The sequence below is a fragment of the Anomaloglossus baeobatrachus genome, chromosome 3, assembly GCF_048569485.1.
Source record: "Anomaloglossus baeobatrachus isolate aAnoBae1 chromosome 3, aAnoBae1.hap1, whole genome shotgun sequence".
NCBI classification, from domain to species: Eukaryota; Metazoa; Chordata; class Amphibia; order Anura; family Aromobatidae; genus Anomaloglossus; species Anomaloglossus baeobatrachus.
In genome coordinates this window covers 301,200,508-301,214,001 of record NC_134355.1, presented here as the reverse complement: position 1 = coordinate 301,214,001, position 13,494 = coordinate 301,200,508, and the positions used below count along the sequence as shown (strand labels likewise).

The following is a 13,494-nucleotide window of genomic DNA, read 5'->3' as shown; positions in this document are numbered from 1 at the left end:
AAGGTCCGGCATCGGTCGCCTTGGTTACCCGATACATGCAAGTTCCAGGAAGCCGGTGAGGGAACGGAAGGTAAGGTGAGAATTTGTGTGTGTGTGTGTGTGTGTGTGTGTGTGTGTGTGTGTGTATGCTTGTGTTTGTGTGGACTGCAACAGCGGGTTAGAGCGCCGTGGACGTACGGAAGCGGAAGTGTGTGCGGTGAGTATTTTTTGCTCGTACAGTAAGGCTTTCTTGTAAACAGAATTACAAATTTACAGAAAGCCTTGCTCATTAGGCAAAATACTCGCTAACTGGGTTACTCGTTAAGCGAGGTTCCACTGTAAATCCTTCCCTCCTCAGTGTCGGCTCCCCCCCCCCCCTTCCCGCAGCGGAGGTCTGCTCGCATGATCGAACGTCAGTCGCAGGGACACTCGCATGACACTTGGCTCTGCTGTACTGCCAGTGTGAGCAGTGTCAGCTAGGGGATCGCAGTGATATCAGTGTGGCCCTGGCCTTATACTGAAACTTTCCCATGATTCTATCACTCTGATCAGCTTGTCCTGGTCTACAACAACCTGGCTGCAGCTCAGAAATCTTTCTCAGCTTGACAGGTTTCTCAAATTGAGGCCAGAATGATTGGACAGTACCCCATTCCTAGTGTACAGTAGGCAGTGTGAGCGCATCTATTGTGCTGTTGTCTGGATTTCTTCCTGATATGTAAACAATGTGTTCTTCTCCTGGCCTCCTACACTCTACTGTTACTACACACCACTGGTACAAAAGGTAGATCAGGCTTGTCGTGTCCTATTGTTAGGCATTTGCCTTGAGACTCCTGTTTTTCTCCTTTGCTTCTCTTTTCAGATTGTACAGTTCATTGTGACCTTGGTGCAGAATAACCGATTAGTGAGTCTGAAGAGGAAACAGTAAGAACATTTTGTTCAGTGTCCATTCTAGGCCCAAAGAAACAATTAGATACTTATAAATTTTCTGTTTCTATTCTGAAGGCCATTACTTCTAAACACAAAGGGTTCCCCTAAAGCCACTATTCTACAGACAATGGTTAAAGAAACTGGAGAGGACAACCGCCACGTAAGTGTCTTACACCTTTATTGTTTAGTAGCACATAGCCACGTTTTATTCCGCAGACATGGCCAAACTGAGAGATCCACTTATCCCCTACCAGACAAAACATTAGCACTGAAACTGCCAATCCCTTTGGTTTATGTCTTCCTGTTCCTCACCGGCATAACACACTGAATTCCAGAATTATTCTACTCAAACAGGTCAGGTCCACTAATGAGTCAAAAAAAAAGAATAAATAGCAAATTTATAAAATATATAGATGTATAGGGAAATAACGCCTTTCTCTAGCAAAGCACCACTCTAGCTGGTTAATTTATTTTATTGCACCGTTGGAGTGATGCTTTAAATCTAAGCCCCCAGATCCCTATCATATATTTGCCTTCCGGCAGCTCCATTTGCTGTCACTGCCGCTCCGGTCAGTCTTGAGATTTGTGACCTGCCAGTGTGCTCCAGTTTTTTCTAGAGAGCGCCGGAGGTTACAACTCTGAGAGCCTCATCCTGGCCTTGTTCTGACTGAGTTGCATTGGTAGCTTATGACATAATTTCAGACTTTCCACCAGCTAGACGTTGGTCAAAAGATGGCACCGCGGGACAGGAACTGCGTCTGTAAGAGGTGAAGCTGCCTGAAGGTTGGTATATGACGGGGGCTTAGATTTAAAGAGCCACTCCAGCACTGAAAAGAGAAAAAAAACAGAACGCTCGAATGGTGCTTTAACAATGGTCCATGAAAAAAACACCTAATTAGCATTGTACCTGGTGTTCCAGAAGGCCAAACTATAAAATGAATGTTTGCTTTTTGTTTTGTTTTATCCCTCAGGAGAAAGTTTAAATAGATAAAGTCTCAACAAAAACTGATCTTGGGCTTCCTGAAGTTCAACTTAGAGTTGATCTGGTACCTAAAATGTCCTTTCTAAATATCTATCTTTACACCTAACCACGTTATTCGGTTGGGTTTTTTTTTTTTTATAAAATGCCCTACACGTCTCTCTATCTAGGTAATCCCTAAATGTGTTTCCATATATTTTATTTTTTTATGCTTCACTTCCTGTGATGTTTTGTTTGAAAGGAGTTTCAAACCTGACATCATAAGAGGCTAGGGCTGCACTCCCTTCCCTGCAGTGTTTATCGCTCCCAGTGAAACAGGCGCAGCACCTACACTCTGCTTCCATCTCTGCTGTCACATCTAAGGGTACCGTCTCACTAAACGACGTACCAGCGATTCCGACCATGATGTGACCTGGTCAGGATCGCTGGTGCGTCGCTACATGGTCGCTGGTGAGCTGTCAATCAGGCAGATCTCACCAGTGACCAGCCAGCAGCGACTCATGGAAACGATGCTGCGCTTGGTAACCACGGTAAATATCGGATAACTAAGCAAAATGCTTTGCTTGGTTATCCGATAGTTACCCTGGTTACCAGCGCACACCTCTTAGCGCTGGCTCCCTGCACTCGTAGCCAGGGTACACATCGGGTTACTAAGCAAAGCCCTTCGCTTAGTTACCCGATGTGTATTCTGGCTATGTGTGCAGGGAGCCGGCACTGGCAGCCTGAGAGCGGCGTACGCTAGTAACAAGGTAAATATCGGGTAACCAAGCAAAGGGCTTCGCTTAGTTACCCGATGTGTACCTTGGTTACCAGCGTCCGCAGCTTACAGACGTCTGCTCCCTGCACATTCAGATTGTTGCTCTCTCGCTGTCAAACACAGCGATGTGTGCTTCACAGCGGGAGAGCAACGAGCAAAAAATGAACCAGAGCAGTGTGTAACGATTTGTGATTTCACAGAAGGGGCCAGGTCGCTGCTTAGTGTCACACACAGAGAGATCGCTGATGAGGTCCCTGCTGCGTCACAAAAACCGTGACTCCGCAGCGATCTCTCTGTGTGAGAAGTACCCCTAAGTGCGAAGCAAGATCTTGTCAGGGGGTGGAGATAAAAGCAGTGAGAGATATTGGCACCGCACCTCCAATAAATCGTCTAAAGGGGCAGTAATAGAAGCTGTGTGACTGAATAGAAGATAAAAGTATGCTATTAAACCGGGATCACCAGTAAAAATATTAATTTTATTCCACAAAATACATAATCCACATGACAATGAGATTTCTATTTATTCATTGTTTTCGTTGGTATGCTTACTGATTAATCCAGTAATATTTGTAGTGCCCTCTAGCCCCTCCCAAGTCTCTAACAATAGCTGAGTGACACAGGTGCCCCCTGATATGTTTGTGTGGCGCTAGACTCTGTGGGCAGCACTGGTGTCACTCACTGCTTTTCTCTGCTCCCTGACAACGTCTTGTTAGTTAGAAGCTGTGGCACCAGTTATAGAAGCAGAGTGCTGGCGCTGCAGTCGCTTCTCCCGCAGCTTCGATCAGCACTGTGAAGCCAAGACCCAATTTTGTCATTGTAATAAACTGTAGTAACTGCAGCACAGCCCCCTGCTGAGAGGAGCAATAAACTGCAGGAAACCAAGTGCAGACCCAGCCTCCTGTGAGATCACATTTGAGACTCCTTTCAAATGAAATGAAGTGCAGTATTCAGGATCAGCTAGGTAGATAAAAGTGTAGGGAATTGTTTAATAAAGGTACAAAAGTGGATTAATGATGGGCGAGCAGCACAGTTCTTAGAAAAAGTGAACATCACTCGAGTAAGGCCGGTTTCACACATACGGCATTTCGACGCTTTTCCGGATCCGTCACGCTCCAGTACAGTGCAATACAGTACAATGGCATCGCAGCAAGCTCCGGTCACATGACTGACCAGAGCATGTGACTGAAGGTTGCCTCGATGCCATTGTACTGTATTGCACTGTACTGGAGTGTGACGGATCCGGAAAAGCGGCCTAATCGGTATTATGGAAGTCAATGATTGGCCAGCCATAAATAGAGCATTCACGGAGGAGGGACGGTGGGGTTTTGTTTGGTTTTTTTTTTTTTGTTTTTTGTTTTTTTTAAACACACTACAAACATTGTTTTTACCCCCTGTCAGTGCCATTCAGGGACTTCAAGTGGCTCTCACTGGAGTGCTGGCTCCCATCTTTCACTGAAGGGAGCCTGTGCTTTGTGTTCAGTGTGTCATAAACGACACATCCGAGCACCCGCGATACTCAGTAGAGCACCCCGATGTTTGAGTACCGAACACTGCCGATCATACCTGTCCATCATTAGTTAGGATAATAAGGATGGATATTTAGAAAATGCATTTTAGATACTGGCTCCCACTCTTTAATATCCTGAAAATAAGAAGCCTTCTTACAGCTCCGTTACAGGGAATCTGTCACCAGGTTTAAATCAGGTAATCTGACAACAACATGCGGTAGGGACAGTGACCCTGATTACAGCTATGTATCACTTCATTTACTGTGTGCAGCAGTTATGAATTACCTTACCCACTCCACTGACTAACAGCTTTCTGTGCCTATTGACAGACTGCTGCTAATCAGTGCTGGGGTCATGTTTGGACTAGAAGGCACAAGGCCAGTTGTCCTGTAGTGGTGATCTCTTGCTGATAAAACACTGATTTATATTGAACACGGTCTAATAAGTGACACATGGGTGAAATCATGGTCTTTACCCCTACATCATGGTGCTCTCAGATTTCATAGCAAAATCCTGCTGACTGATTCAAAAAAATGGTTAAGGTTCTCAAAAGTATTGCCACATTTACAAATGTATTGTTTTAAAATGTCGTTCTCTTGGAATAGTAGCAAATCATAAAAATATACACGTGTATTTTACATAATTGCACAGATTCAGAGAATAAAACGTAACCTTTCATTAAAGGGGTTGTATGTGGAGATAACAATCTATTTCAGTCTACATTGTTAAAAGCTGTAAAGGCTCATATCCCTCTCGCTGTTCATGTGGCTGGCTTGTAAATGGAGTAAGAAGCAAGCCATTCCCCAGAGCTCTGCTATAGCTTCCCAGAAGGGAGGAAGACCACCTAGGAACCGTATCGGTGATGTGATGGCATATGAGTAATGGTAAAATCACATGCCGCAGCATATACGAACAACAAGTATATGTCTTTTCTAGGTTTTGACAGTGTGGATTGAAATACTGTTATCTCCTGGTGTACACCTTTTTAATACCACATGGATGCTTTTAAAAACAACCAAAATATAGCAGGATTGCCCATTTGATCAGTTCTTTTCCACTCTCCCTCCTCCTCCCCCGCACTTTATTCACGGGTATTCTATTACAAAGGATGACAACAGTTTGCACGTCTTGAGTCGCGTGTGCCAGAGTTCTCTTTGGAAGACCAGTGATCAGGGCAGACCCTCCAGACCTAAACCTGAAGTGTCAGACCCCAGGGGCCAGCAGGAAGGATCTGATGAGGGCGAAGACACAGAAAAATTATCCTGTCATTTAGAATGATTCGTTCATGTTTTGTAGGTCCCACATAGGACAGAAGAGAGATCTGATGATATAGTCATTTATGACATAACGGACAACATGGAAGAAGGGGAGAAAACCTCGACTACCCCTGAAAGTTCAGGCAGCCCCTCTCCTGAAACGTTAAAGTAAGAACGCTAATATTTGGAATTGTACTGTTCTGTTGCAGAAAAAAAATAATTAAAATTTAATTCCTTGTTACAATCAGCAGTAAACGTTCACCCGAAATTGTAATAGTGGAGGATGATAGCGAAGATGAAGAGGACTCGGTTGTCCAAGAAGACAACAGCTCACATCTAATTGGGCCGTTGAGCCCAGTCCGGGAGGACATTTCAAGCCCGTTAATGTCTGGTCCTCTTCAATTGAATACCCAGTCTTCACTTAGCGCAGAAGACCCCGTCAGCATTATGGATTCTATTCTCAATGAAAGTGGTGTCCTTTCCCAAAATATCAATCTCCTTGGAAAGTAAGTGTTCCCAATACTCGTGGATGTGTGTTCATGGATGATGTGCTGTATAGTGCCTGATTGTCCCCAGTGATTTTCATACTCTTCTTTTTTCCTGTCGTTTTCAAGCTGTAATAGAGGTCTCCCTGTCCCTCACATTTCGGGAGACCTAAAAGCAAAGTGATGTAGAGAATTTCTAATTAATAAAATTGCCTGTACTGTACAGGGCTTTAAGCTGCTTTCCCTCATTTTTGCAGGGTGGAACTGATTGATTATCTAGACAGCATTGACTGCACATTAGATGACTTCAAGGCGCTGCTATCGGGACGTCAGTTCAGCATGGACCGAGATCTGCTGGTAGATGTATGAACCCTTCATTTTCCATTTTGCTCATATTGTACAATTTCTTTTGCTTTATTACAAGCCTAGAAGACAGAACATTCTTGAGGGGGAATGTAAATGAAAATGTTTTTAACCCCTTAGCAAAAAAAAATAGTGTTGGCCTCTTGGTAGGATGTAAAATTGCAAACCTAAAAAATGGTTATGAAGCTCCTGAAAAAAATAAATCTTCTTGTAAAGAAACAAGAAAACTGCCTAAACAATTAGAATAACTTAATAAATTGTAGATGGTCTTCACTCCAATGTCTGTCGGTTAGCAGAATACAGGCTGCTGCTCACAACACATCACCCACTTTCTGCTTCATTACTAGACCAGTCCTTACAGTATGATTGATTTTATGGTGCGGAGTTTGGGTGTCACCATGGTGGGCTGATGACTTTTCATTTTGGTCATAGTTTGGAGTACTTCTACCCATACCTTATTAGATAACCTGTTTCTGCACATAATTTGTGGCTTCTGTCGTCAGACATGGCTAACTTGATTACAGTACTTTGTTTCCTCGTCCAATTTTATGTCCCTAAACCCTTCACGGCCAATTACGTACATATACCTCATGGGTTGTTCCCCTGCCTTTTATACGGGCTCACACGTTGCACCCACATCTTTCCTGGCACTTAAGAGCTGTCTTAATCAGCCTTCAAGTGGGGATCCACCTTCGGCTATTAACTACTTAAATGTCATTGTCAATCTAGGACATTTAACACACGCTGCCAGGAAGTGCATCACTAATCCCTCCCATTGGTGGCCCTGTGACATGATCGCGGGGTGCCGATGGGTTGTCATGACTGCCAGGGGTCAGCTGATGACCCCTGGGAATGCTGTGAGCTGGCATTCATAGGAAATTGTAATTTATAGATGGCTTACCATGGTAGCCTTGGGAGTCTGCTGAATGGTCCCGGTTACAGCTCCTTCTGTATACTTAGCGACCAGATGAGCTTTATAGGAGACAGTGATTCACACTATATACTGTAATACACTCTTTCTTCAGCGCTCTATTGGGAGACCCAGACGATTGGGGTATAGCTACTGCCTCCGGAGGCCACACAAAGCACTACACTAAAAAGTGCAAGGCCCCTCCCCTTCTGGCTATACCCCCCCGTGGTATCACGGGTTCTCCAGTTTTCAAGCTTTGTGCGAAGGAGGTCAGACATCCATGCATAGCTCCACAGATTTTAGTCAGCAGTAGCTGCTGACTATTTCGGATGGAAGAAAAGAGGGCCCATATAGGGCCCCCAGCATGCTCCCTTCTCACCCGTTGATGGTGTTGTAAGGTTGAGGTACCTATTGCTGGTACGGAGGCTGGAGCCCACATGCTGCTTTCCTTCCACATCCCCCTGGGGGGCTCTGAGGAAGTGGGATCCTGCCGGCCTCAAAGCTCTGACGCCGGGCTCCATCCACAGACCCATTTGAACCTGCTGGATACGGAGCTGGAGTACCGTTCAGGGACATGGCCCTGCACCATTACAGGTACTCTGTGTCCCCGTACACACAGGCACAGCACACTCCAGACTTGCTGGGTGTGCTAGTGCGCCGGGGACAGTAAAGGGTTACAGTCACTGCAGCTTTGCTGAGTGACTTTGTGTATTGGGAACTACCGCGCCGGACGCTCCGGGAGCGGCGGCGCGGCTGGGACTTGTAGTTCGCCGGGGACTGGGCGCCGACCGCGTTTTTACGGCGGCGGCGCTTATAAATCCAGTCCCCGGCTTCTGCGGCCTAGTGCCGCTTCGTTCCCGCCCCCTCCCTGTCACTCAGGGAAGGGGACAGACGCTGAGCAATCAGCAGCGCCGAGGGCTGGAGCCTTATTTACATGCTCCAGCCCTCTCACTGCACACTGTCGGACGCCGGATTCCCGCTCTGACTTGGGGCACGCCCACGGCCCGCCCCTCCTCACACGAGCTGGGGAAGACGCCGGCAGCCATTACTGCAGTCCGAGCTCGGACTTTCGGCAACCAGGCAGGACGGTGGCGACCATACACCCGCTTAAGGCGGGCGGTAAGCGGCACACATAGTGCTGACCCCAATATATACTGCAGTGTGTACATGTGTATTTTAACTGCATAGGTCGCTATATGCCCGCTTGGAGAGCGACACATCAGCAGCAGGAAAGCAGGTGTGCTAAGGCACAGGCTTTCTAGGCTGCTTGTATTGCACGTACTGAAGTGTTCATTTGGGTTTATGCTTGTATGCTATACACTGCACTGTACAGTCGCTAGTCTTAGCTATATTCTCCTGGAATGGCTAGACTACAGCAGCAGAAAACCAAGGGTGCTGGGGCACAGGTTTTTTTTTTCTATGCTGCTTGTATTGCATGGGCTGCAGTGTGCATTTGTACTTGTGCTTGTATGCTATACATTGCACTGTATGGTCACTCTTCTGGGCTATATTCCCCTAGATGACTAGTCTACAGCAGCAGAAGAGCAGAGGTGCCAGGGCACAGGCTTCTATGCTGCTTGTATTGCTTGTGCTGCAGTGTTCATTTGTACTTTATGCTTGTATGCTATACATTGCACTGTACGGTCACCAATCTTGGCTATATACTTCTAGATGGCTAGTCGGCAGCGGCAAAAAAGCAACACAGATTTTCAGTGCTGTTTTTACTACATGGGATGCTGTTCATGACACCGTCCCATTGTGTGCATGCTCCCCTGTAGCACTTCGTCTGCCGGGGTCTCTAGCACTTCGTCTGCCGGGGTCTCTACTAGTCGTGGCCAAAGAAACCACCTGTCATCCCTGTCCAAGGACAGGGACGGAGTTGCAGTTTCGACAGATATATTGTCATAAGATAGAGACTTGCAGTCCAGACAGGCCATGGGCAATCTTCCTGACCAACCTCATTTGGAACGGGGGGGTCCCAGGAGGACTCTCTGTATGATAAGGCAGCTCTCCAGGACTTTGATCCTGACATCGCTATCAATCCGGATACACCGGATGGTAACGCCATACGGAATGATCCTATAGCGTCCATCAATGGAAGGTTGGATCTTTCTCCCTCAGCTCCCCCAGTGGAGGAGTCAGCTTCACAGCAGGAGAAGTCCCTTTTCAGTATCTCAAACGGATATTGAGTATTTTTCTGGCCACGCTGACTTCAGAGAAGCAGTCCAGAAACACCACGCTTACCAGATAAGCGTCTTCTCCAAACGTTTTTAAGATACACGTTATCCCTTTTCCCCTGACGTGGTCAAGCGCTGGACCCAGGGTCCAAAGGTGGATTCTCCAATCTCCAGGCTTGCGTCTAGAGCCATAGTTGCACTGGAGATGGGGCTTCACTTAAAGATGCCATTCACAGACAGATGGACTCTGGTTGAAATCTGTCTAGGAGGCTATCGGCGTGTCGGTTGCTCCGGCATTCACAGCCGTATAGGCAACCTAACCTTTTCAGCTGTTCTTGCGCAGCTGGCCTTGAGCACATGTACATCTGTACCGCAGAGGCGTCCGTAACTCTGCAATGTCTGCACTGCGACTTGCCCTATTAATGCTGTCCTAAAAGTACAGTCGAGGTTTCGGTCCTTCCCAAGCTCGGGCAGGTCCCAATTGTCCTCGTGCAAAAGGGCTACAAAACCTCAGACGGGCTCAGATTCCGGCCGGGCTCAATCACGCCCAAGGAAGGCAGCCGGAGGAACCGCTACCAAGGCGGTCTCCTCATGACTCTCAGCTCTCTCTCTCTCTCCGCATCCGCGGTTGATGGCAGACTCCCCCGCCTTTGGCGACATTTAGCTGCCACAGGTCACAGACCGGTGGGTGACGGACATTGTGCTCACGTGCACAGGACAGTGTTCTGTTCTCGTCCTCCGACTCCATTCTTCAGAACGGCCCCACCTCCCCACCGAGCAGATGCCCTGCTGCAGGCGGTGGACGCTCTAAGAGCAGAAGGAGTGGTGATCCCTGTCCCCCCTCAGGAACGAGGGCGAGGGTTTGTACTCCAATCTCTTTGTGGCTCCAAAAAAGGACGGCTCATTCCGTCCTGTTCTGGACCTAAAACTGCTCAATAAGCATGCGAACGCCAGGCGGTTCCGGATGGAATCCCTCCGATCCGTCATTACCTCAATGTCTCGAGGAGACTTCCTTGCCTCAACAGACATCAAAGATGCCTATCTCCACGTGCCAATTGCTACGGAGCACCAACGTTTTCTACGTTTTGTGATAGGAGACGACCATCTTCAGTTCGTAGCTCTGCCATTCGGTCTGGCGACAGCCCCACGGGTGTTCACCAAGGTCATGGCAGCAGTGGTAGCAGTCTTGCACTCTCAGGGACACCCGGTGATCCCTTACTTGGACGATCTACTCGTCAAAGCACCCTCCCTCGAGGCATGACAACGCAGCCTGAATGTTGCGCTGGAGACTCTCCAGACTTTCGGGTGGATCATCAATTTGGCAAGGTCAAATCGGTCACCGACTCAATCACTAACGTATCTCGGCATGGAGTTCACACTCTATCAGCGATAGTGAAGCTTCCGCTGAACAAGCAGCGTTCACTGCAAACAGAGGTGCAGTCTCTCCTTCAAGGCCAGTCGCACCCCTTAAGGCGCCTCATGCACTTCCTAGGGAAGATGGTGGCAGCCATGGAGGCAGTTCCCTTTGCGCAGTTTCATCTGCGCCAACTGCAAGGGGACATTCTCCGCCAATGGGACGGGCAGTCAACCTCCCTGGACAGGAAAGTCTCCCTTTCCCAGACGGCCAAGGACTCTCTGCAATGGTGGCTTATTCCCACCTCATTGTCACAGTGAAGATCCTTCCTACCCCCATCCTGGGCAGTGGTCACGACAGATACGAGTCTGTCAGGGTGGGGAGCAGTTTGTCTCCGCCACAGGGCTCAGGGGACGTGGACTCAGCAGGAGTCCACCTTTCAGATCAATGTTCTGGAAATCGGGGCAGGGTATCTTACCCTACTAGCTTTCCAGCAGTGGCTAGAAAGAGAGCAGATCCGAATCCAGTCGGACAACTCCACAGCGGTGGCATACATCAACCACCAAGGAGGGACGCGCAGTCGGCAAGCCTTCCAGGAAGTCCGGCGAATCCTCATGTGGGTGGAGGACACAGCATCCACCATATCCGCAGTTCACATCCCGGGCGTAGAAAACTGGGAAGCAGACTTCCTCAGTCGCCAGGGTATGGACGCAGGGGAATGGTCCCTTCACCCGGACGTGTTTCAGGAAATCTGTCGCCGCTGGGGGGTGCCGGACGTCGACCTAATGGCGTCTCGGCACAACAACAAGGTCCCGGCATTTATGGCACGATCGCGCGATCACAGAGCTCTGGCGGCAGACGCCTTAGTGCAAGATTGGTCGCAGTTCCGGCTCACATATGTGTTTACACCTCTGGCACTCTTGCCCAGAGTACTGCGCAAAAAATCAGATCCGATTGCAGCCGCGTCATACTCGTCGCCCCAGACTGGCCGAGGAGATCGTGGTACCCGGATCTGTGGCATCTCACGGTCGGCCGACCGTGGTCACTACCAGGCTGGCCAGACTTACTGTCCCAAGGGCCGTTTTTCCATCGGAATTCTGCGGCCCTGAACCTGACTGTGTGGCCATTGAGTCCTGGATCCTAGCGTCTTCAGGATTATCCCAAGGGGTCGTTGCCACCATGAAACAGGCTAGGAAGTCCACCTCTGCTAAGATCTACCACAGAACGTGGAAGATTTTCTTAACCTGGTGCTCGGCTCAGGGAGTGTCTCCCTGGCCATTTGCATTGCCTACTTTTCTTTCCTTCCTGCAATCGGGGTTAGAAAAGGGCTTGTCGCTCGGCTTCCTTAAGGGGGAAGTCTCGGCACTATCCGTGTTTTTTTTTCAGAAGCGTCTAGCACGTCTTTCTAAGGTGCGCACGTTCCTACAGGGGGTCTGTCATATCGTACCCCCGTACAAGCGGCCGTTAGATCCATGGGATCTCAACAGGGTATTAGTTGCTCTCCAGAAGCCGCCTTTCGAGCCTCTGAAGGAAGTTTCCTTTCTCGCCTGTCACAGAAGGTGGCGTTTCTCGTTGCGATCACATCGCTTCGGCGAGTGTCTGAGCTGGCAGCTCTGTCATCCAAGGCTCCCTTCCTGGTGTTCCACCAGGACAAGGTAGTGCTGCGCCCCATTCCGGAGTTTCTCCCTAAGGTCGTATCCTCATTTCATCTTAATCAGGATATATCCTTGCCTTCCTTTTGTCCTCATCCGGTTCACCGGTATGAAAAGGACTTACGTTTGTTAGATCTGGTGAGAGCACTCAGACTCTACATTTCCCGCACGGCGCCCATGCGCCGTTCCGATGCACTTTTTGTCCTTGTCGCTGGTCCGCGCAAGGGGTTGCAGGCTTCTAAAGCCACCCTGGCTCGATGGATCAAAGAACCAATTCTAGAGGCCTACCGTTCTGCGGGGCTTCCGGTTCCTTCAGGGCTAAAAGCCCACTCAACCAGAGCCGTGGGTGCGTCCTGGGCATTACGACACCAGGCTTCGGCTCAACAAGTGTACCAGGCAGCTACCTGGTCCAGTCTGCACACTTTCACCAAGCATTATCAGGTGCATACCTATGCTTCGGCGGATGCCAGCTTAGGTAGAAGAGTCCTGCAGGCGGCAGTGACACCCCCGTAGGGGAGGGCTGTTTTGCAGCCCTAACATGAGGTATTTCTTTACCCACCCAGGGACAGCTTTTGGACGTCCCAATCGTCTGGGTCTCCCAATAGAGCGCTGAAGAAGAAGGGAATTTTGTTACTTACCGTAAATTCCTTTTCTTCTAGCTCTTATTGGGAGACCCAGCACCCGCCCTGTTGTCCTTCGGGATGTTTTTGTTGTTTGCGGGTACACATGTTGTTCATGTTGAACGGTTTTTCAGTTCTCCGATGTTGCTCGGAGTTAATTTGTTTAAACCAGTTATTGGCTTTCCTCCTTCTTGCTTTGGCACTAAAACTGGAGAACCCGTGATACCACGGGGGGGTATAGCCAGAAGGGGAGGGGCCTTGCACTTTTTAGTGTAGTGCTTTGTGTGGCCTCCGGAGGCAGTAGCTATACCCCAATCGTCTGGGTCTCCCAATAAGAGCTAGAAGAAAAGGAATTTACGGTAAGTAACAAAATTCCCTTCATTACAACTTGAAAGTTTGAGAACGCTCAATATTTTCCAGATCTTTCATAAATTTGACCTAAAAGTGCATCAGATTCTCACACAAGTCTTATGTAAAGAGATACAAATCCAAATCAGTCAAACATATCATTTTAACTTTTTTTTTTT

The 13,494-nt window shown here is 48.4% G+C and overlaps 1 protein-coding gene across 2 annotated transcripts in view; it reads left to right on the top strand.

The window, feature by feature from the left end:
* The window catches only part of HSF2 (heat shock transcription factor 2), an 84,114-nt gene that overhangs the window by 51,646 nt on the left and 18,974 nt on the right, over positions 1 to 13,494 (top strand). Inside the window, exons 6-10 of one of the 2 annotated variants that reach the window (XM_075338292.1) lie at positions 839 to 900; positions 982 to 1,066; positions 5,447 to 5,574; positions 5,658 to 5,912; positions 6,149 to 6,254. In XM_075338292.1, coding sequence (XP_075194407.1) covers positions 839 to 900; positions 982 to 1,066; positions 5,447 to 5,574; positions 5,658 to 5,912; positions 6,149 to 6,254 — 636 coding nt within the window. Of the gene's footprint in view, positions 1 to 838; positions 901 to 981; positions 1,067 to 5,446; positions 5,575 to 5,654; positions 5,913 to 6,148; positions 6,255 to 13,494 lie in introns of both variants that reach the window. The other variant, XM_075338291.1, reaches the window with a different exon arrangement.